Source organism: Pituophis catenifer, unplaced genomic scaffold (genome assembly GCF_029215685.1).
Source record: "Pituophis catenifer annectens isolate HBS135680 unplaced genomic scaffold, rPitCat1.0.hap2 SCAF_2, whole genome shotgun sequence".
NCBI lineage: Eukaryota > Metazoa > Chordata > Lepidosauria > Squamata > Colubridae > Pituophis > Pituophis catenifer.
Window position 1 is genome coordinate 273,881,797 of NW_027256882.1, and position 25,249 is coordinate 273,907,045.

The 25,249-nt window shown below is 40.5% G+C and overlaps 1 protein-coding gene across 3 annotated transcripts in view; it reads left to right on the forward strand.

Annotated features, from left to right (window-relative positions):
• The first annotated feature begins 105 nt into the window (after positions 1 to 105).
• Positions 106 to 25,249, forward strand: part of PRKAA1 (protein kinase AMP-activated catalytic subunit alpha 1) — a 31,595-nt gene continuing 6,451 nt past the window's right edge. Inside the window, exons 1-5 of one of the 3 annotated variants that reach the window (XM_070935920.1) lie at positions 106 to 208; positions 15,118 to 15,259; positions 16,689 to 16,782; positions 19,898 to 20,042; positions 25,033 to 25,120. In XM_070935920.1, the coding sequence (XP_070792021.1) occupies positions 106 to 208; positions 15,118 to 15,259; positions 16,689 to 16,782; positions 19,898 to 20,042; positions 25,033 to 25,120 (572 nt within the window). Of the gene's footprint in view, positions 209 to 237; positions 352 to 6,869; positions 6,951 to 15,117; positions 15,260 to 16,688; positions 16,783 to 19,897; positions 20,043 to 25,032; positions 25,121 to 25,249 lie in introns of those variants that run through there. The other 2 variants (XM_070935922.1, XM_070935921.1) reach the window with 2 other exon arrangements.

Genomic DNA, 25,249 nt, shown 5'->3' on the forward strand with positions numbered 1-25,249 from the left:
CCGCCCACCCGCCTCTTTCACAGTACACGAGCGGGAGGGGAGGGGAGAGGGGGGGGACACAGTCCAGGCCCTGCTCTGGTGCGCAGGCTCGGTTTTCGGCGCAAGATGGCGGCGGCGGATAAACAGAAACATGAGCACGGGCGGGTGAAGATCGGGCATTACATCCTGGGGGACACGCTGGGCGTGGGCACCTTCGGCAAAGTCAAGGGTGAGCGGCTGGAAAGGGAGAGCCGAGAAGCGGGGAGGGCGGCGGCGACGGCGGCGGCAGCAGCAGAAGAAGCGGGAGTGGCGAGGAGACCGGACTGCCGGCCGGCTTCCCCCCGCCCCGTTCAAGGGGCGACGGTGGTGAAGGTGAAGCAGAGGGCTGCTGCGTCCTTTCTCACCCGCGAGGGGTCCCGAGGAGGGGAGCTCCCCCGCCCCCTCATTTTTTTTCCCTCCTGGGGGAAGAGTCGTTTAGCATTAAAGAAGGCTATCCATGGGGTTGCACCCCCTTCCCCCCCGTTTTGCAAAAAACCTTCCCCTCCTTTTTCTTAGGGTGGAAAGGAAGGGGGTGATCTGATGGCTCCAGCGCACTGGAGCATCCTTCAATCCAGATTAGTTCCATCTATTTAATCTTATCTATTTAATCAATGTCTGTCTGTCTATCATCTTGGTGGGGTTTCACATCCATCAGCCCAGGAACACCCCTTCCTCCTCCCCCACCCCCATACTTTTGGCTGGGGTACTTTTAACTCTGCTCCGTTAAGTGAGCCCCCGATGGGCTGCCGAAGAAGCAGCCCGAGGGGAGCCTCATCGGCTTCAGCCCCCCGTTTTTTGCTTTGCTTTGCTCCCCCCCCCCAAAAAAGCCCAGCCCCTACAATCTGACCGGAAACCACGACCTTTCAAAGGGCTTCTTTACTGCCTTGGGACTGCATTGCAAACGTGTTTTCTATGTTCTATGACCTGCCTGCCTGCTTTTTAAAAATATTTTATTTTTATTGCAAAGGAGCCGCACAGAGTTTGCTCCCTTATGCGCTGGATTGTCGTGCAAGGCAATTGCAGCCTTGGGTGGGTGGGTGGGGGGAGATGGCCGTCTTGGGACGGGGCTAGAGGAGGAAAGAGGGAGCAAAAGTAGCTGTCGGGATCCAAGTCCGCTTTTAGACTCTCCCAGTTATACCCTCCTCCCAATTTTGTTCTTCCTGCTGGGCTGAGTTCCGTATTATTGCCCCATCTAGTTTCAGCCAGTTCAGTGCTGCATCCTCTTGCTGTTCTCTCGTCTACCCCATAACTCGGTCTACTGAGATCTCTGTTGTAAATAATGAGTCAAAATGAGGAGGTAGAAACAACAATAAAGGTGTCTGAGATAGAAATCAGTTGCGTCTCTTTGGAACACTTTCAAGGAGTTGTTCAAATTCGCTTCAAAAAAAAAAAATGAATGGTTTCCCTGGAAATTAAGATGTGTGCGTGCCATTTCTACTTCATTCTCGTCAAGGTTTTTATTTGTAAATGGCATTAAGTGCTGAAGGAAGAGACGGTATTTCTTCCAAAATAATAAATCTGAAATCACTGTTGAAAGCATGCTAAAAGGACAGATTGCTTGATACAGAAACTTAAAGGAACTTTGCTCAAGTGTTAGTCATAGGTCTTCACTGAAAGATGCAAAGATTTTAAATCTTGTAATCAAATCCAAAGGCATTTCTGTGGATCAGCAAGGAACGTTGGTTTCGTATGCTTGATGAGGCATGTTTTATTTACAAAAAAATCTTGCCTTTCTACAATTATGTGTATTGATAATACAGTAAATAATCCAACTTCACAATATAGTTGGGACTCATTGAAAGAATAGCAGGTGTTTAATGTTATCCTTGAAATGTGATGAACTAAATAAGAATTTACTCGTCTTCTAAATTCTGAAATTGGTTGTTATGTCTTCTTTGGGAGCATATTCCTCACTTGTTGCATCAAGGTAGATTCCAAGCAGTCATCAATGACTTAGATCTTCCTATGTTAGCGTATGCATACAAAGGTGTCTAATTGCAATGTTTCCACCTGTGAATCAAGGACAGAGGAACATTTTGAAGGAGAATACTGTAATAATTTCATTCTCTTTTCATTCTGTAAGCATTTATGTTCTTCCTTTCATATTTTGGAAACTCGGCTTTTGATTTTCAAATGGCTGTATTTTTCTCTGGGTTGAATTAATTCACTGTGTGTTGTAAGTGTGATGTGTGGTATAGTGCTTGTCCAAAACATCATTGGAGAATATGTTGCTTTAAAAGTATAAGCTCTGTCTGGAATTGCTCAGCTGCAGTATAGGTGAGCCATAACAAAAATAATACACATTTTGTGCCTGACCCCAGGGAGTCCGGCTGTAATGTAAAGCGAAGTACCGTACCATTAGATCCTCAAGGCTGTTTACATTATAGGAGCAATCTTGGAATTACTGGAACATCAATAATTCTGGAAAATTCCTGTCCTCAGGGATAGTATGAGAAAGCATTATTAAATGCAACTGGTTAAATTGTATACTCCTTTAAACTTTGTCTGCAAAATTGCCATAATTATTTGATGGCTAATATTTAACAATATTTGCTCTTTCACAGCAGATTATCTAGGCACTATCAGAGGTAAGATTAATGGGAAAAATCTTTTTGAAAAGAGTCTGATTTTGCAGAAACAGTATAACAGCCTATTAAAATGCTGTCATTCTTTCAAAAAGAGATAAAGTGATAAGACAGATCTTTTGAAATTACTCTTGGGCTTTCAGTTCAATACCAATTTTTACACAATCCTACAGAAATTCTTTGCTATTGCTAAATTGCATTGAATTTCTCAAAAGGTAATTATATATTCAATCTTTAATCAGCTTAATTCATGCATATGGCCATATTCTTTAATTGGGTTTTGACTGAGGATCGGCTGGTTTTCTAATTCATCAGATACTCACCTGCTCATTAGAACGCACCAGACAAAATAATTGGCCAGTTCTTGCCTTTGCTTAATTTGGGTCCAAATGCTAAGACTGAAGGGTTCTCTAATAAATTGTAATGCTAATACATAATACATAAATGCTAGAGCGTTTATGACAGCCAGTAGTGAAAAGTAAGGATTGTATTCTGGCGTACCTTCTAAAGTAATTTTTAAGTTTACCAGACTAAAGATGGGTACAGCATCTGAGTTCATCTCCATTTTCTCCTTTTCTTTCTTATTCAACATGATTTATATGCATGTCAGGTTGCTAGTTGCTATAGTACACTTTAGTTAGCTTAGCCAACAAGGTCAAGCCTTATAGCTTGATTCTTCTGTGCTCCTTTACTTGAAAGTCTCCCAGAACTAAAACAGAGGTATCCATTTGTGTTCCCAGTATACGCGTATGAGATTTGCTTGATCGGATTGCTTTGTGGTACTATTAATAAGACAGTTAATTGGAAGACCTGCTCAAAAGCAAGATAAGAACAGCATCTGCAACATAGCTGTCTAATATTTTTTTTTTTAAGTAGAATATGCTACCAGATTAACCAAAATCTCAGTTGAGAAATTGACTCTGTTCCACCAGTTGCTGTCTGGGCAGTGTTCTGAAATACTGTAGGCATATGTTATTATTCTTAACTGCTGTTGTAGACAGGATTTTTGAATTGGATGAATCACTAGATGCAGGATCAAAGTGCCAGCTTCTAATGCTTTTCCAGCATCTATGACTAATGATAACAAAGCCGAATTGGCATAAAGGGGAAAACTGATAACTAAGTCAGGACAAGTTCTCCTTAGCTTCATATGTAGGAGTCACTGTGTGCAATGCCTTTAAATCAGTATAAAACATTTATACTTTGTCTCTTTTAACAGCATGCTGGAATACTTTGATTTTTGGATTTAGCAGCTTTGAAGTTTGAATGATAGTATAGGGATTTGGACAAAAGACATTTGATTATATCCTTCCCCCCTCTCTCTCTCTCTCCCTCCCTCCCTCCCTCCCCCCCCCCTCTCTCTCTCTCTCTCTCTCTCTCTCTCTATATATATATATATATATATACACACACACACACACACACACACATACGTGCACATCTTTTTCAGGGAATTACAACTGAATTGCCATTGACTGAAATATATTGTAATATAAGCTCCTACCCACAGTGCTTGTCATGAAAATAGTTTCAGTTGCCTTTATATTTCACGTTGAGCCCTGATTTTGTTAAAGATAGCTCCATAAATACTTAAATGCTTTGGAAATGGTCCTAGATCTGTGATGGCGAACCTATGGCACACATGCCCAAAGTGGCACGTGGAGCCAAGTCGCCTGGCACGTGCGGCGTTGCCTGTTCCTCTTCCAGGTTTCTGATGCGCACGCGGCGATCAGCTAGCCTTTGTGCGTGCGGCAGTACCGGAAACCGGAAGAGCTGGTCTTCAGTTTTCCAGTGTGAGCATGTGCGCCTACCAGCTGATCAGCGCATGTGCATGCACACATGCGTGCCGGAAACCGGAAGTACCTTATCCAGCACATGCACAATGCTCCCTTTTTGGTACTCATTGCCGCATGATTACTGTCCTAGATCTTAAGAAACATAGGGCAAGCATGTACCTGATAGTTTTTGACTAATATAACGCCATGCCTCAATATTGTGTTGAACTGACTTTATTTCTGTTTATAAGCAAATGGAATCTTGCTCTCATCTCAGCTTGTGGTTCAGCATTTCTGAAAACAGAAATGTAATCTTTGTGCTTAAAAATGAAATTTCCCCTCTTATTTCCAGGTGAATTACCTCAATCAAAAACGGTTAATTTGAAGCCTCTGGATAATCCAGGACCTGAAGGGAATTCACTTGTCCCATCTTTATCCTTGCATAATCCAGCTATGGTGAACATCCCATCCCCTTCCCCAATTTCACTTCTGACAAAAATAATCAATACACAAGGGAATTCACAGCTCTTATGCCTATTGAAATAAATCTTTTCTTTCATGAACTTATTGACAAGTTCATATGGGAGTGTATGTGCTATAATCTTGAAAAAATTTCAAGATTCTTCATACCTGTAAATTGGATTGCTTGACTCCTAGATGGAAGGACATCTACTTCTGTCGTATATCTGGTGTAGCAGTAATTTGCTGGGGAGTGGATTATGTGTCCAATGTATTCTGAGATGTTCACATGTAGCATAGTAGAGTACAGTGCTTTTTAAGCTTGGCAAATTTAGGATGTGTGGACTTCAATTCCCAGAATTCCCCAACCATGCTAAGGAAGTTAAAAGTCCACACATCATAAAACCAAATTTGAAAAACACTGATTTAATGTGTATTTCCATGCATCTAAGTCCCATTATAGTTATACATGGAAACCGGAGCCTACAGTCCCTTAGAGGTCTTTTTTTTCCTGTCTTAAAAGATTTGAAATGATGAAATAAGCTTAGAAATTACTGGGATGGAAAAATTAATTATTTTTATTGCCTTTATTTGTCGCTAAAAATTTTATTTTGTGTTCTAAGTGGCAAGGAAATTTATATAAGGAAAAAGCAGGGCAGTGCATTGTTTGTGTCATGCAATTGCTTTGGAAAATGTTGTGTTGCACTATATATAGTAAGATTGAGAGAGTTGATAATTACTTTTTATACTGTCTAGTCTGTGGCAATTATGCTGCTAGATTTATAGTGTCACAGGTCCTTTTTTAGATTGATCGAGACTCGAGAGAGACAAAAGCACTGGACCTCGGACAGATTTTTTTTTTTAATATCTCCCTATAAGGGGTTGGGAAGATGCTTTATTTTGTAAAAAGGAACATAAACATGATATGTGAATGCTTCCTATATTCTTTTACATTGCTACCTCTATATTGCTATATACTATGATTATTATAGCATACTATTACTATTCAATTACTATTATTTTATTGCTCTATTATAATGATCTATATATTATCCTGTATACCAGGAGTGTCAAACTCAATTTCATTGAGGGCTGCATCAGGGTTGTGTTTGATCTTGGAGGGCCGGGTGGGCATGGCCAGGGTGGGTGTGGCCATCTTGACATCACTCGTGTCAGGGGCTTCTGTGGTGACCAGAGCGCTCTGCCAGCAAAAAAGGGGCTGCCAGCGAAAACAGGCTCTGTTTTGGCTGCAATGCCCTCCTGCAACCCTCTGCCAGCGAAAATGGAGCTCGGGAGGGCCACACGCAGTCCTCCCAAGCTCTGTTTTCGCTGGCAGAGACACTGCGAGCCAGTCCTTCACTGTTTCCAGGGCAGCCCCGGGGGCCAGATCTAAGCACCCTACAGGCCGGATCCAGTCCCCGGGTCTTGAGTTGGACACCCCTGCTCTATACTATTACAAGCATGCATCGTTTCTTTCTTAAGCTTGCTCTATCTTAAATCCCGTTTCTGAGATTTCTTCTTTTTGTGTTGATGGACAGCATGTCGATCTCTTGAACCTTTTTTTCTCCCATTATTTTTCCTCTCTTTTGGACCACCCACTTCTGAAGGAAAAACAACTTCTTTCACTTGGCTACTGTACTCTGTCTGCTAGTGGCTGCAGAGCTCCAAATTGCATGTCTCTTCCCATACACTTGTGTCAAGGTTGCAGCTTTGTATTGGCACCTCTGCCATGCTGACCCTGGAGAGAAGGCTCAAATGGGAAGTCAAAAAGGCAGCACAGGGGCCTGCAATTTTGCTAAGCAGCCTCTCTTCCACATACAGGGAGCTCTTATGGCACATTTTGCAGATTTCTGCTTAAGGAATTACATTAAATAGACTAAACACCTTTAGAAAGACAATAATAATTTTAATTGAAAGAATGTGGCTTGATGCTCTCTAAATTTTGCTGGACAGCAGCTTCCGGGAACTCTAACCAATGGTGGGTTGCCCTGGGTTCGGACTGATTCGCAAGAACCGGTAGTAAAACCAGTGGGAGGCTCCGCCCATCGACCCGGACATCATCATAGGTGATCTGCGCGCATGCACGCGCTCCCGATGCAAACCGGTAGTAAAGGTAAGTAGAATCCACCCCTGACTAACCAACATGGCCAAAGATGCAAGACGTGGAAAATTCAGCAAACTCTGGAAGTTCACAGATTCTTCATAAAATATCTAATTTTAATATCTAATTTGATTGATTGCTAGAGCTCCTTTGGTGTCATTTTTTAAATAGGTTGACTCTATATTTTCTGTTCATAAGAGTGCAAGATCTATTTTTAGCAAGACTCTTGACTGGAATTCGTGTTTTGTGTATCTTAACTTGGATTCCACCTAGACTTCGTTGTAAAAAACAGTATTTGTTCTCTAGCATTGCTGTTTTCTCTTTTGTCTCTTCTGCCAAGCTTTTAAACTTTTGTTGAAACATTCCTTTGTAATGCAGGACATATGCCAGGCTAAACATATTCTCAGCTTCGTTGTTGTGTTTTATGGGGCGTGACAAGTTAAGGATAATGGGAATCCAGTGCGATAATATAACATTCCTTCCTTATTTAAAATTAATTAATATGTGCCGAAGACAGGCAGTGGTCATTCTGTCTACAAAATCTAAAATCTATTTGGGCTCAGCACATCTTAATGGAGATTTACCTTGTTCAGAACCACTTCATTTGTACTTGTAATGTTTGCTCATTTGTAAACACGGGACTAATTCATGCTTATAAACAATTGGTCAGCTGTGATAAGAGATATACCCAGCAGAGAGGAAACTTTTGGTGAACGGAAAGATAGCTCCTTTTTTAAAATTATCATTGTATTCCTAATGGCCTTTGGATGAACTTGAGATCAAGGCAACCTACCTAAACTTAAGAATGTAGTTGGATTATTTATTATTATTTAAAGTGTACATATGCTACTCAGGTGGCTCTAGAGGGAGAATTATTAGTACAGTAAATACCGTGTTTGCCTGAAAATAAGAGCCTGTGTTATATTTTTTTGAACCCTGAAATAAGCGCTTGGCCTTATTGCCATGTGCTCAAAAGTCCGATTGAGCTTATTATCAGGGGATATGTTATCAGGGGGTATTGATGAACATTATTAAGTGAAAAAGAATGATACATTAACTATGGACAAGTAGCTGTCAACTTGCAAAGCTTTCAAGTTGCCATGAGCAGGAGGGAGGGAGAACTGAAGTGAATTCCATACATTCTTTCTGACCTCAATCAGAAGGAGGGTGTTAGGTTTCGCAGCCAGCCAAAGTGGGTAATTGGAGAATGTGATTTATGACATGGCCAGAGAGGAGGGGAGAGACAGGGTCATAGGGGAACGTAAATCTACGTAGGATCAGTCCTAACTGCATCCGAGTATTGCCGGGATGTTGCTCCTAATAAATGACTATATTTCCTTTGAAGTTTGGATCATGGCTCATGAATTAATTAGGGCATCTTTCGGAAACTTGACAGTAGCATTTTCTAATCTCATTCATTGGGGCAAGATGATCCTTCAAGAACAGCATAGAGCCGTGATGGCGAATCTATGGCACACGTGCCAGAGGTGGCACGCAGCAACCTCTCTGATGGCACGTGAACCGTTGCCCCAATTCAGCTCTGCTGCGCATGCATGTGCGCCTCTTGCTGGCTGGTCTTTGAGTCTGCTGTGCATGCGCGGGGGGCGGGGCGCATGCAGAAGGTCACGCGCAGGGGGTGGGGCACGTGTGGGAGGCACGCGTACATTTATTTATTTATTTATTTGCGATTTATATTCCACCATTCTTCTGAAGGACTCGGCGGCTTACAACAACAATCAATAATACAAATCACAAAATCACAAAATAAGTTAAAAACCCCTTAAAAACCATATTTAAAATTATTACAGTTTGTGCAACCCCTAGCAGATCAAGTTATTTGACGGAAGAGCCACGTCTTCAGTTCGCGGCGAAAGTACATGTGCGGGGAATGGGGTGCATGTGGGGGGCTGTGTGCGCATTGCATTTTGGGAGTTCGGGTGCTTTGGGCACTTGGTCCGGAAAAGGTTAGCCAACACTTGCATAGGGAGTCCTTGATGTACAACCACAGCTGGGATTAGAATTTCCATTGCTAAGCATTGCAGTTATTAAGTGAGTCATGCATGATTTTATGACCTTTTTTGCCATGGTTGTTAAGCAAATCACTGCTGCTGTTAAATGAAGAGAAGAGAAGAGAAAAAGTTTTTTTAAAAAACTGTTGTTATTAAAGCCTGCTGATAGACTTGATTGGGTTTTGTTTGTTTTTTTGTAATCTTTGAAAAATGGTGCAATAAAGCTTAATGACTTTGTCTTTGAAAAACTGTGAAGCAATTGCCAATGGCAAAAAGAGGAGGATTTCATTGCAAATGACCAAAAGCAACCTGAGTAGAGAAAGGTAATTTTTGTTTTTTTCTTTCTTTATTGGGAAAGAAAAATATTCACTTCAAATCCATTACCGTACACCCATTGTGAAGTTCCTTGTATTTAAGTTGCAGCTTTAATCACTAATGTCACCAATACCTATCTATTCATTATTGATGTGTATCATGCCCCATTATGCTACTTGCTGTATACAGTCCTTTGGTATTATTTTAAAATGGAAATAATTTGCACCATTGGTTGCAGAACACGCAGTTCTCAACTCTGTCTTTGCAGGCCCTAGAATCCTACCTGATCATGCTGTTTGAAAGTTTGGTTGAAAAATGTGGAAATTGGGCAATCTGTTATTTTTCTCCAAATAAAAAATAAAAAGAATGCACCACCCACAAAGAAAATAGGCATATTAAACCTGATGTATCTGTTGCCTTAAAAGGGGAAGAAAAACAGATGGAAATTTCAGCTCTATCTTGTCTAGTGATATGGTCGTGTCCTGATCATATGCCCTGCAAGCCTTGGAGGCGGAAAATGATATTATATTTGTTTTAATTAAGGCAGAAGAACTTATTGTATTTTCTGAAATTTTAGGGTAACCTTTCGCTGTTAACAGAAAATTATTTGGGAAAAGAGCCTTCCTTTTAAGGAAAACTTAAAATGGTCTTTAGCTTTAACCTCTATCACATCTCTGACATCAGATATAAAAACTAAGTACATACGACTTGGTCTGGTCAATAATAAGAATAAGGTAAGACTGTAAAACGGGGATGCGGTAGCTCAGTGGCTAAGACGCTGAGCTTGTCGATTCGAACCGTTGAACTGCTTGTCGGCAGTTCGGCGGTTCGAATCCCTAGTGCCACATAATGAGGTGAGCTCCCATTACTTGTCCCAGCTTCTGCCAAACTAGCAGTTCAAAACATGTAAAAAATGCAAGTAGAAAAATAGGGACCACCTTTGGTGGGAAGGTAACAGCATTCCGTGCGCCTTTGATGTTTAGTCATGCCGGCTACATGACCACGGAGATGTCTTCGGACAGCACTGGCTCTTCGGCTTTGAAATGGAGATAAGCACCCCCCCTTAGAGTCAGGAATGACTAGCACATATGTGCCAGAGGAACCTTTACCTTTATCTTTAAGACTGTAAAAATTGAGCTTTCGTTTGATTTTTTTGCAGGATTTCTCTTTGAGGTATTCTTGTCCTAACAGGTATATCTGTCTCCAGGTTGAAATATATAGCCTTAGACTAAACTATGCAGGCTTGCTATTTTCTTTGTTTCAGCAAGTTTTCCATTGTTTTGGCAGATCTCCCATTTTTCATAGACAACCCCATTTTTATTCTTGAGGAGTTCCTGAGACATACTGCTCATGGGCAGTGACATCTATTTGTGCATTACTGTACTTATAGGAGACTGGATTCTTTTTTGTTTTTAAAGGTCAAGGAACTGCAAGTTTAGAGTTCTGGAGAACTGAGCAGTTCAAAGGTGTATTCAGTGAAGTTTTGATTCCTCTTTCCATGTTCGTAAAAATTGTAATTCCGAATATCTGTATGCAATCTGAATATCACAAGTCATGTGGGCATGTGAGATTCTTAACTTCTATATTGCTTGTTTCAGCTTCCCATTGGTAGATTCATTGATAGTATATTGTTAACAAAGTGTACACGAATCAAGTTTGAAATATTTATTGCATGCATAGATACTATAAATATACACAAGTAGTCTTCGACTTACGATCACAAATTGAGACCAAAATTTCCCTTGCCAAGCAAGACAGTTGTTAAGTGGGTTTTGCCCCATTGTACAAACACTTCTTGGCACACTTGTTAACTGAATCACTGCAACATGCTTGTAAAGTGAATCTGGCTTCCCCATTGACTTTGCTTGTCAGAAGATGATCAGATGACCCCAGGATACCCCAACCATCATAAAGGCATGCCAATTGCCACATATCCAAATGTTGATCATGTGACCATGGGAATGCTGCAATGGCCATCAGTGTACATGGCCTGTAGTACAGTGGATTAAAGCACTGTTATTAACATCTGCTGCTTGCAATTACTGCAAGTTCAATCCTCACCAGGCTCAAGGTTGACCCAGCCTTCCATCCTTTCAAAGGTAGGTGAAATGAGGACCCAGATTGTGGGGGCGATAAGCTGACTTTGTATAAATATACAAAAGTATGAAGGCTATTGCTTAACGCATTGTAAGCCGCCTTGAGTCTCTGGAGAAGGGCGGCATATAAATTAAAGCAAAAAAAAAAGTGTGAAAAATGTTCATAGGTTACTTTTTTCTCGGTACGTCACATGACGCGATCGAGTTTGACACCTGTGGAATAGACTTTAAAGCAGTGATGGCAAACCTTTTTGGCACTGAGTGCCGAAAAGGGAGCGGCACCGAGTGCCAAAAAGGGAGCATGCAACTTGCAGCAACTAGTGCTGAAAAGGGAGCACTTTGTGTGTGCCAGATAAGGTACTTCCAGTTTCCGGTGCGCATGCCAGCAAGTCTTCCAGTTACTGCCGCGCATGCGTACGCGTCAATCAGCTGGCCGGCACACATGCTCACTCTGGAAAACGGAAGACCAGCTCTCCCGGTTTCTGGCACTGCCCGACGCACAAAGGCCAGCTGATCATTATGTGCGCATGTGCGCCAGAAACCCGGAAGAGGAACGGGCGATGCCACGCGTGCCAGGCAACATGGCTCTGTGTGCCATTTCGGGCACGCATGCTATATCACGGCTATAAAGAGAAAGGGCAGGGAGAAATAGAAAAAAATTAACTCATCTTTTCCATAAAAGAAAATAGAGTCCTTAAGCTAATCAGATAGGTGAGATGCTCCCTCTCCCACCCACCCCTCCCAAAAAAATAACTCAGAACTCCAAAGATAGTTGGTTGGACACAGTGAGGTGAATAATGATTAAAGGAAGGTTTATCTGCTACATTTTTTTTTTTCCTATTCTGCTTCCTAACACAATTGATGGAGAAAATGAGGATAATCTGATTACTTTGGATTTTGAGGACAGAACCTTCAATTAATGAATCCAATTCTGCTCTCTCTCCTCTCCTAGTAAAGTATTTCAGTGGACTAACATTGCCAGAAGGTAGTTTTTTTTTTTTTTTTTGTTAAAATAATTTCATTACTTGCAAAACAGTCTCCGAACACAAAACAGGCCAACGGAATTGGGATCATCAGAATCTCAAAAGTGGGAGGTGAGGAGCCTTCCACAGGGAAGGGACAGACATACTTCCTGGATCCTATTGATAATACTGTTTCACAGAAGGGACTTGGAGCACAGCAATAGCACACAGTCTTATATATCATATTACAGTGCTTTACAGCCCTCTCTAAGTGGTTTACAGAGTCGGCCTATTGCCTCCCAACAATTTGGGTCCTCATTTTACCCACCTCGGGAGGATGGAAGTACCACACTTTAATCACTGTGCCACCGTGGCTCATAAGCATGCCAACATGCAGTCCCATAAGCCACCAGCTTTAAAGGTGACAAATAGTATTCTGAATTGAACCCAGAAACCTACTGGGAGCCAATGAAGCTATGTACGAGTGGCATTACATGGAAGTACCAAGGTGTACAGTCTATGAATTCTTGAACATCTACATCTTCCAGTGCTTTTTAAGGGCTGTCCTGTGCAGAACAGGACACAGGAATCCAATGGAGAAATGACCAAGGTATGACTTACCACAAGTAGCGCCTGGTAGTCCATTATTAAGTACATAAGAAGAATTTGTGCAAAAGCCTTTCTGCCTGTGGCTCCCATCTATTTCTCAAGTAGGAGCTGTGAACCTAGAACGATTTCCAAATTATGCACCAACTCTGTCTGGGTGAGTGTTACTTCATCCATGTTTAGTGAAAGAGTTCTAGATCTGGAGAACCCTAAATCACAGTCTGTCAAGTCCTATTAGGGTTGTTATTCCCGTTCAGACACTCACAACTACAATACAAAATCTTTGGCCCATCACTTGGGTAGTTCAGAACAGAGACACACATTTGAGTATTATCAGCATAGTGAAGGTACTTAGTACTTTGTAATAAATTACCTCACGTAGCAGTTTCATATAGATGTTAAATTGTTATTTGGGGACTATTTGGGAACCCTGAGGCTTCCTGCAAAATAAAAGCCATGGGAACCCCCCCCCCCCATCAGCCTTACAGAGGAAACCATTGTAGAAATGTGGCTCTTATTCCCAGCCCTCCAGAGGGATACCATGAGCCATGAAAATCTACTTTTCAGTTCAGTTGGATATTTTGATCAAAGAGGGCTAGTACACCAACCCCATTCCAAATCTGCCATAGTTTATCTACAGGCACAAGCAATGCCATCTCAATGGTGTAACCCAGCCTGAAATCTGACTTGGAAGTGCCTTGATAATTTATTTTCTTCAAAAGCTGCAAACTACACATCTTTTCAAGAACCTTCCCTCAATAGACAGGCCCAAAATTTCCACAGAGAACTCTTAGGGGTATCAGGAGTGATCTATTCCCGACAAGGGACAGATGACAGGTCTCTTAACGCATCACTACCTTGAGACAAAAATCGAGTTTGAGAATTGAGGCAAGGAATAAAACCAGGGGTGGGCTGCTGGGGGTTCGCAAGGGTTCGGGAGAACCTCTAGCTAAGATTCTGTGCAGTTCGGAGAACCCCCAAATCCCACTCCTGGCTGGTCCTGCCCACCCCGCCCCATCCCTCCCAGGAGTCCCCACACGGCCTGTTTTGGATGCAGGTAAGTGCAAGGTGCGTACGGAGGCTCGGGGAGGGTGAAAAACGGGCCTATCGGAAGTTCGGAAAGGCCAGAAACAGGCTCATTTCTGGCCTCCGGAGCCTGGGGAGGCCATATTCGCCCTCCCGGAGGCTTCACAAAAACCTGGAGCCTGGGGAAGGCAAAAATGATCCCCCCCCCTTGCCGTGGTGCAGGAGGCTGACTAGGCCACGCCCACCATGGCCCACCATGGCCACATCCACCCAGCAACCGGCCAGAGAACCTCTTGCTAACATTTTTGAAGCTCACCCCTGAATAAAACACATCAGACTTGCAAGCTAATGTTAATAAAAGTAATTTGAGTCCTTTGGTGGGATTGATTGGACACCATGCTTGCAAGTTTAACTCTGGTCCATTCTGTTCCTTGTGTCCTCCTCCTCCCAGTGAAATGTGAATTAGGGAGGTGTCTGCCCAATTCACTCGCGCATATTTTCTTCTTGTTTTGCACTTAAGCCATACAGTATTTTTCCCTTGTCGCTTTGGTAACGGACATGGTGTATCTCTATCAAGGTCATCTTTTTTAATTCATTTACACATTCAGCTTAGAAAGAACTAATGTCTCTCTTCTAGTAGCCATTTTTAAAGACCGCTTACAAGTTCAGAATGTGCAACATACACAGTTCTGGGGGCAGAATTTTTCATCCTCCCCCCCCCAAAAAAAACAAAAACAAAACTATGCTGGTCTGATCATTAAAAAAAATGATCCTGCAGATTTCCAGAACAGGATTTGGTTTGTGGATGTGAAATACTCTAAAATGGTATATTTTGCACACCCTTGATCACAATATTCTTTCAGACTCCTAAATCTGCTCACTTACTCTGCCAAATAAAGTTCTCTGGATTTTTCTTGACAAAATACTATCTGGGAAAGACTTTGAGCTGTGCCATAAAACATTCTTACAAAATCATAATGTAAATTCTTTGAGCTTATTGTCCCAATCTAACCACGGAGGGTCTATAAATAATAGTTTCTGCTCTTGTGTATTGTATGAATTCAGCCAATCTTTTTTCCCCCCCTCTTATTCACTGACCCCTGGCTCAGCAAACAATGTCTTTATGCAGTGTGCATTTGTTAATATTTGTTTATCTTTCTTGCAGTTGGCAAACATGAACTGACGGGGCACAAAGTTGCAGTGAAGATCTTGAATAGACAGAAAATTCGGAGTCTTGACGTTGTGGGGAAAATCCGTAGAGAGATTCAGAACCTGAAACTTTTTCGGCATCCGCACATAATTAAACTGTAAGTTTCTTTCAGAATAAGCTCTCTTATTTGGGGTGTTTCTCGAGAAACTGAGTGTTCTTGTTCAATGGATAAAACAAATGTAGCCTGTTTTTCAGGTACAGTCCTGTTTGCTTACTGTGGTATAAATCACTAATGGTCAACCACCATTTATAATTTGGTTAGAGTTGGGAAACTGATGACTTCAGTGTCCAATAAAGGATTATTGGTAGCTAACCCAGTAATGAAAATGAATAGTGACTCCTCAGTGCCTGAGAAGTGATATATTTGGTGGCAACAAGGAAGGCATGAAATATTTTTACCTAGTAAAAGATAGGGTTCCTTTTGCCAAAAAGTGGGATGACAAACTGCCCCTGCTTTCAGTAGAGACTTAATGGTACGCAATAATTGCCTGAGGAGCCTCAAGCCAGTGCTGCTCTGTGTTTTTTGCCTGATGAGAAAATGCAGTGATTGTTATCTGAGTAAAGGAAAGGTTATCCTTTGTGGTTAGAGAACAAAGGTCTTTAGCAATGCAGCGGTTGAGTTATTGCAGAAGCTTCTCCTAGTCATCTTGTTTTTCTCACCTATTTGGTCCTTAGAATAGCAGTTGAACAATTGAAGGGTAGCTAGTAGTGGACAGCAGACATATATCTACTATCAATGGAGAAAGCAAGGAAGAAGAGAATCAGATTTTGGGATGGGTCACCTAATAGCTATTTGTATGTATTTTTTTATTTATTTGTATCCCGATTTCATTATTTTTTACAAATAACTCAAGGTGATGACCAACAAACCATCCTCCTCCAATTTTCTCCACAATAACAACTCTGTGAGGTGGGTTGCACTGAAAGAGAGTGACTAACTCAAAGTTACCCAGCTTGGCTAAGGCGGGACTTGAACTCATGGTCTTCCACACGTTACAGTTTGCTGGTTATCCTAATAAGTACAGTTATACAGTGACCTTAAATGGGCTTGTAAAGATTCTCCCTTTCTTGTGAAATTGGGTTTTTAAATATGGTCAACTGATCAAATTCCATGTCAAGCAGCATAAATTAATTGTCTTATTGTTATCAGCTTTATGTTAAAATGTAATAATGGGGAGAGGAATGTTTGAGTCTAATGGGAATTTCTAAGATGTTTTTACTGAATTGCTTTAAGTCCTGGTAATGCTTAGGCTGCTATGGCAATTGCTGTAAAAATGTTACTATATGTGGTATGACCGTTAATTAATAGGAGCTATTTTGAAGGAATTAAAAAAAACCACACTTTTTCTTTTGCACGATGCTTTTGGTAGTGCTGATACAAAGGGAATAATCCTGTTATAACTCACGTCTTGCTTCTAGCTGAGCATGTATGTGATTGGTCTACTCATCTGTGCGTAGTTTTTCAAGACTTGTTTAATTTCATATACTGAATATATATTAGCAATTTAATTAAATGCTTCTCTCAGATACCAAGTTATCAGCACACCGTCTGACATTTTTATGGTGATGGAATACGTTTCAGGAGGAGAACTGTTTGATTATATCTGCAAAAATGGAAAGGTAAGGAAGTTCAATTTCTCCAAGGAAATCAGCTTTTCATTTTGAAGCCTTGCATTGTTCTCTTACACAGAGTAAGTACAATTAAGCCCCCAGAGTCTTTGTAAAAAATTGTGCTCATGATATATCACCTGTTCATGTGGGTGTTGGTTTTTTCTATATATATAATATGAACAAAATCCCAATTGCAGAGTTTGTAGGAGTGAACAAGTTAAATGCTTCCTTGTTTGCAGAGCACTTAGCCAATAAACTGCCACATTCTTCTGAATTTGCCATAAATTAGCAAGTACTGTTTTCTATTATTTTGAATCTGGACACCCACAAAAGCTGAACTGAAACTTTAAAATGTTTATGGTTTAAGACGGTCATTTCTTAAAATTATCCTTCTGAAACCAGCTCCTACTGGCATGCATGGCACAGCCCCACCAGCTTTGCATACTTGGGTTTACTTTCTCCAAATTTGTATCAAAAGTTGACAATTTAAAGGAAAGCACACATACACACATGTATATACAGCTAATCCTTGAGGTACAGTCACTCATTTTGTGACTGTTCAGAGTTACAATGGCACTGAACAAGGGGGGAGACTTACGACTGGTCCTCGATGTTGTGACCATTGCCACATCCTTATAGTCATTTGATTGCGATTTGGGTTCTTGGCAAGTGGCTCACAATTATTACGATTTGCAGTATCCTGTGGTCTTGCAATTTTGACCTTTCCTACCAGCTTCCCACAAGAAAGCCAGTGGGAAGCCAGCAGGAGGTAACAGGTTGTCTGGCTTCTATTCCTTTTTCTCCAGAGAAGCCATTGGGTTAACATGGGGATCCTTGTACTCCATAGTGCCTGCCCACCGTACCACCTGCATTCTGTAGCACCTGTCTGCACTCCATAGTGCTTGCCCATGGCACCTGCTCACCCATGCTATGTAGCACCTGACCGCACCCTGTAGTCTCCTGCCAACAGCATCTGTCTACCAATGCATACTCTGTAGCGCCCCACTCCCTCATAGCTCTTCCCTGCTAGCCCACTTGTCCGAGATGCAGCTTCAGCGCTCTTCCCACATAGTCCCACATTAGCTGACATCTTTGCTTAATGACCTGCCCGGTCCTTGCTTAACGACAATAACGGGGAATGCTAGGATTGCCATTGCTAAGTGATGTGGTCACTAGCAGCAAGTTGGGCGGCAAACAAGTTTAATAAATAAAATAAATAATAAATAAAATGAAAATAAATAAAGCGGGGTGATGTATGTGATTGGACTACTCATTGTGCATAACTTAGCATGACACTTTCTGTCCCAATTGGCAACATAACCTGAGGACTACCTAAAGACACATGGAGATGGACACACACACACATCAGTGGATCTTCCAGGTCTAGATCTTAATGTCTCTGGAAAGTGTTCCAATCAGTAGTTCTGATCATTAACCATTTACATCTCAGCAGTAACTTATGTAAACATATTTCTTGGCATTTGTTGTTCAATTTCCTTAAATTCCCTTAGAAGCGGATATAAAAGTGGATGTTTTATTCCTAGTGCTGATTAGTCATTTGGTTAGGCTGCAGCTTTTTGCTTTTCTTCAAATTAAGAATAATGTAGAAATGGGTGGAAAGTTATATCCTAGTAAGAAACTGAATCGTGAAGCATTAAGTTTAGATTGCAGTCCAACTTGTACTCTCAAGATTTTAGAAAGATCTCCCAGCTTTCCAGTAAAATACAGGTAGCCCTCGATTTACAATCACAATTGAGTCCCAAATTTATGCTGCTAACTAAGACATTTAAGTCAATTTTTGCCCTATTTTACGACATTTCTTGCCGCAGTTGTTAAGTGAATCACTGCAGTTGTTAAGTTAGTAACACAGTTGTTAAAGGATTATTAGCTATGGTTAGACAAAATTAGGAAAAAAAAAACTTTTTGGGATTTGGGGGTGGAAGTGGGCCAAATTCTCACATGGCGAGATTCCAGAATGGAAAAAGAGTGACTGAATGTCTTCACTGTTAATAATAGATTGATTAATGTTTCTATTATTGTAAGATTGCATTAATTTTTAATAAGAAAATAATATGTACCCATATTACTGTAACATGAATAGCTTCCTTAGAGACTCTTACTCAATTAAGTTTTTAATGTTGATTTTTAAACCAGTTTACATATCCATTTCTCTACAAAGTGAGTGTCGCCATGTTTTCTTGATTGTGATTTATTAATCCCACCACCATCCAGTCCTGGACCATCCAGTCCTGCATACGTTGTTGTTGGAGTATCAGTTTTTAACACAGATGATCGTTTACTCTATGTATGAGTAAAAAAAAATTAAAAAAAATCAAAACTGGTCACAACTATCGTATTTTTCGGACTATAAGATGCACTTTTTTGTCTCCCAAAAGGAGTTAAAGTATATGACTGTGTGTCATATAGACCGAATATTGCTGAAGCCCTGACCACCCGCTGGCCGTTCTTTGGCCTCCACATACCCCGTTTTCTGAGCTTTTTTCAGCCCTATTCGAGTCTTTTTCAGCCCTATTCAAGGCTTTTTTTGGCCCATTTTGAGGCTTTTTGGCCCATTTTCAAGGCTTTCTTCAGCCCGTTTTTGAGGCTTTTTTTGGTCCATTTTTTCTGAAAAGGGCCGAAAAAAGACTGGAAAAGGGCCAGAAAAAGGGTCAAAAATGGGGCGCGCAGAGGCCAAAAACTTTTTTTTTTTGTTTTCCTCTTCTAAATTTAGGTGCGTCTTATAGTCAGGTGCGTCTTATAGTCTGAAAAATACGGTATGTGGTAGAAACCCTGCCCATTTTTTACATGTGTCATACGAGCAGAGCTTCAGGAGGGAGCAGTGTTCAGTCATAGCTGTGGCTGTCATCTTGACTATTTTTACTCACCTTGTGAAAACTGCTAAACTCAGAAGCTGCTTTCCTTCTTTTGCCCAATTTTACTTATTCTTTTTTTCTTACCCTTTTCTTCCACATACACTTTCTTTTAAAAGTCCCATTGGGCATTCTGGTTATGCTGTAAAACATTCTCCTTTGACATTCATGCTGAGACTGTTTGTGGTGTATGTGTTTTTTTTTCCCTAAAAATGTACTTTTTGTTTCATCCCTTCTCCCCCTCCAATGATTAGCTTGATGAAAAGGAGAGTAGACGCCTGTTCCAGCAAATCCTTTCTGGTGTGGATTATTGTCATAGGCACATGGTGGTCCATAGAGATTTGAAGCCTGAAAATGTACTACTTGATGCACACATGAATGCCAAGATTGCTGATTTTGGTAGGTTCCGTTTAAAGCCTATCTTTATAATTTGCTTGCTTGTCGGCTGTTAAGATTTAAATACCTGTGTTGAAGTCCTTAACTCCACAGAGAAATCTTTTATTTCTAGTATTCAACATTTTTTTGCCGAATTAGGAACTGTGTGGTTTAAAGTAGCTGCTACTCTTGCTTTTAAGTTCAGGATTTTACCTTGAACAGATGCTTACTTTATTTGTACTACTGTGACAAATTGCTCTAATATCTACAAAATTATCTATCTATCTATCTATCTATCTATCTATCTATCTATCTATCTATCTATCATCATCTTTTGCATCTTTGAACTGCCCATCTCCCTCAGACAGGGATTCTAGGCAGTGTTCAGAGCAAGGGTGGGTTCCACTTTCCTTTACTATTGGTTCGCAATGGGAGCTGTGCACATGCGCAGATCACCCATGATGATGTCGTGGCGGGTGGGCGGAGCCTCCCGCCAGTTTTACTACCGGTTCTATAGAACCGGACCGAATCGGGAGCAACCCACCACTGGTACAGAGTTTTAATTCCTTTTTGGAAGGAGAGTAGGAGCCTGCTTCACTTCCAGGGGGAGAATATTCCACAGGGCAAGAGCAATAGCAGAGAAGGTCAGAATTCTTTAATAATTCTTTAAAGGGTCTACAGCATACTTTACTTGCCTGACTGGGATGGGCTGATGCAATGGGTTGAAGATGGTTCCGTAGATACCCTGGGCCTAAGCCATGTCAAGTTGCATTTGAAATAAACACCCAACATATTCTAGTAATCGTCATTGGACGCTCCAGTGTATTCTATATATTTGTATAGGGTAGCAAAGGAAACTGATGCTTGTGTTTTTTCATAACTTTTTTCCTAGCAGTAATACTAAGGACTCATCAGCACTGCATTTTTTTTCTGTAAATCAGGTTATTATATCTAACCTGCAGATACAGAGCTGTGGTGGTGTAATGGTTAGAATGCAGCACTGCAGGCTAACTCACTGGTCACTGCCAGGAATTCAATTCTGACCGGCTCAAGGTTGACTCAGCCTTCCGTCCTTCCAAGGTCGGTAAAATGAGGGCCCAGATTGTTGAGGGCAATATGTAGACTCTGTAAACCACATAGAGAGGGGTATGCAAGTCTAAATGCTATTGTTAATGCTACATGGATGATGATAGGTAGCACCAAGGAGTTAGATTTGTCTACTTTTCTTCGTTGCCATCTAATGGATTTTTGGATTTTGTATCGCATATGTGATAGCTATACCTATCTCTCTTAGTTGGTTTTAATAATAATATTTTACTTTGGTTTGGTAGAGTTACATGCTACACATTTGATTTTTTTTTAATGATGATGATGATGCAGAATGTAGCACTATTTCCTGTCCCCTATTTTCTGACTACTAATTCAGGAGGCCAAAAGAGACTTAGTGACAGGATAGCACCTGGGGCATATGTTCAGATCAGAAAGGAGCATGCACATCCTCATGCCACAAGCAAGCAGAGAAAGACAGATGGATTTAGAGTTATTTTATGAGCTGGTGAATGATCTCTTCTTAAGTCTGTTAACTCACACATTATAGAGATTTTCCCCCCCCCCCCCCCGTTGAGTCAATGATACTCATCCTTACTTAATGGGGGAGCATTCTTTCCCTATGCGATCAGTACCCAAATCTTAATGAGATTTTGGGAGGCCAGCAGAACAGTGTTAAGAATGACTCAGTCTTAACAATGTTAAGAATGACTGGATCAGAGCATACTGCTTCTGATCAAAGCCAAACAAAACCCCAAAACCTACCACCTTTATTTACAGCCTTTAGGTCAGAGAACACTATAATAAAAAAACCCATTAACCTATAATTATTAATAAAACTAAAATGATATAAATAGAATAAAATTACATAGCATGTATTAAAACTAATATTGATAAAAGCAACATTTGTACTAATCTTCAGTTGTAGATAGGACAGGTGGCACAAAATTAAGCAACCTGGAAAGCTACATTAGAGTTCAACCTAGCCAAAGTGAAGACCCAATGAATTTGAATTTAGGAGTGATAAGATGAGAAACGTGCCCTTGCACATTTATTCCAGCTATGTTGCTTACGATTTTTCCTGGTATTTTCAAATTTTAATGGACAGAAGTTTTCCAAGCAGAGACCTAAAGACCTAAAGGATCTGATTAGCCAGATTGATTTAAAGTGATTTCAAAAGCAGTGGAGCTACAACAGGGAAAAATAATTTTTAACCAGAAATAAAGAAAATAGAACCAGGCTCTGACACCCACAGAAACCACAGACCATACGAGCCTGTAGTACAGTGGACTAAAGCACTGATATTAACAGATTAACATCTGCTGCTTGCAATTACTGCAAGTTCAAATCTCACCAAGCTCAAGGTTGACTCAGCCTTCCATCCTTTCAAAGGTAGGTGAAATGAGGACCCAGTTTGTGGTGGCAATAAGCTGACTTTGTATAAATATACAAAAGTATGAAGGCTATTGCTTAACGCATTGTAAGCCGCCCTGAATCTCCGGAGAAGGGCGGCATATAAATTAAAGCAAAATAAATAAATAAATAAATATCTGGGTAAGGAACTGCCTTTAAAATAGAAAAATTTGCTATAAGAGCCGCGGTGACGCAGTGGTTAGAATGCAATACTGCAGGCTACTTCTGCTGCCTGCCGGCTGCCTGCAGTTTGGCAGATCAAATCTTACCAGACTCAAGGTTGACTCAGCCTTCTATCCTTCTGAGGTCAGTAAAATGAGGACCCAGATTGTTGGGGGCAATATGCTGACTCTTAGAGAGGGCTGTAAACCACTGTGAAGTGGTATATAAGTCTTAAGTTGCTATTGCTATGATCATTTAGCAAGGAAAGATCTTAGAGAACTTTTTATATCCTTCTGTGTTGCATGATTTTAATTGAACACATTTAATCAGTTTTATTCTTCCTCTGCCTCTTTGTCTCTCACTCATACTCTTCAGAATAAAAAGCAAGGACTTGCAGAAAAATTCCTTGTTTTTTTTTTCTTCTGTCACACTTGATAAACTGACTTGCAAGTTGACTGTTCACAGTGAACAACATAGTCTCTCTTTCATTTAACCAAACCCAAATCTCAATAAATTTTCACAAAATATTCATTATTTTCTTTTTACTTCCCACAATAAATAGGAGTCATTTATCAAGTATTTAGCCTAGAGATCAAACCACAGCTGCCCCCTCAAAACAGCCACCAGGATTGTAACTTGTTGGCCTGGAGCAGACAATATCGAATCCTTGATTGGTCACTATAGTTGCTAATACTCCATTGCCCTGGCTCCATTGCTCTATTATGTCTTCCTGAGCAGAGACAGCTTTTGTCTCACTTCCATGCGCCTTATGGGAAAAGTTTTCTCCATGCTTTATGTGGAAAATGTGTGGCCATGAACCTTTGTAGAAAGAAACCTACAAGCTGAACTCCCCAAGGGAAAGAATGAAGGACTAAGGGACGCTGATAGATGGTAAAATGGATTGATTGTGGATGAAAAGACCCGACTGCAGGAAGCTAATATATTTCTTACTGTTAATGGGTCAGCTTCACTGGGTCCAGGTTTATTTAAAATTAAATACAAAATGATTTTTGGATTAAAAAACATGCATTCAACAATGCAACTATATAAATGTTCTAATTAAAATAAATATTAGATGTGAAAAGCAGAACTGTTACTAAATTCTATATTCTTTGAATTCTTGATTTTTAATTGGATTAAAATATATGTTTATAAAGTTATAAAATATAACTTTCTGTTTCTGAGTTGATATTACTATGTATTCAATAGAAAATCCACCGGTAAACCATTCAGTAACCCTAACCCTAATCTTTTTTTGTAAACTTTCAAGCTCAACAGATTTGAAAAGCATCAGGTTGAGCAAGGATTCTTTCTCCACTTTCTCTCTCTCTCCCTCCCTCTCTCTCTCCTCTCTGTGTCTCTCTCTGTGTGTCTCTCTCTCTTCTCTGTCTCTCTCTCCCTCTCTCTTCTCTCTCTCTCTCTCTCTCTGCCTCACACACACACTTATCTCAACTGCATGACTCTAGATGGCTATACTTAACTCTTGAATTATGAAACGGGTGAAATCCAGCAGGTTCTGACAGGTTCTGGAGAACCGGTAGCAGAAATTTTGAGCAGTTTGGAGAAACGGTAGTGGAAATTTTGAGTAGTTCGGAGCACCAGCAAATTCCACCTCTGGCTGGCCTCAGAGTGGTGTGGGAATAAAGATTTTGCAATATCCTTCCCCCAGGAGTGGGGAGGTAATGAGGATTTTGCAGTATCCTTCCCCTTTTTTACCGTAGTAAAAAATTTGGATTTCACCACTGTTATGAAAGTTCCACTAAGCACGATTCCATGTTGTAAGGTTTAAACCCTTTGTTAGTTTATCTTATTTAAATACTGTTAGATAGCGGCATCTAGCAAATCTTTATTGATCTTGAAAATCTAAGAAGCGGTTTATACTTAGATGTCATACTTCCAGGAAATTACAGGTCTGTAAACTGAACAAACATTCTAGAAGGTTATAATTGAACCATTTCCTTATTGTTGCCAAAAAAAATTACACCAGTGTAATCACAAATTCCCCAGGAGTCATACTTGATTTGAAGGAAATTTTTGAGCTGTCAGTAAAGTTGATAAAACAAATATGATTTTTTAAAAAAAGTAATGCAATTTTCTTTCTTCAGTTTTTCCTCACCTGGCATTTGCTACTTAGAATAGAACTTGATCCTTTTTGGGCATTTTGTCTCTTTCATAATTCTTTTTCTTGTCGCGTTTTTATAGAGGTTTTTCAGTGTTCATTTTTATTTAGAGAACCATTTTTTTAAAAAAAATATTACATATATGATTCTGATTTTATTCCTGCCTGTGTTGCTGTCATTAAATAGGATATGATGCATTCTCCCTGAGAGAAGGTTAAATATTTCTTAATCTTTTTTTGTGGGTCTTCATTTGAACTCTTGTGCATTTTCAGGTCTCTCAAATATGATGTCAGATGGAGAATTTTTAAGAACGAGCTGTGGTTCTCCTAACTACGCTGCTCCAGAAGTAATTTCAGGAAGGTAGTTTCTCTTCTTGGATAAATGTATATATGTATTCTCAAAATCAAAGCCCTGCTCTTCAGTGTTAAAGCTGCAAGGTAGATTGAGAAACTTCCAGGTTTGGAAATTTGAAATTCCTGGCTTTGATGG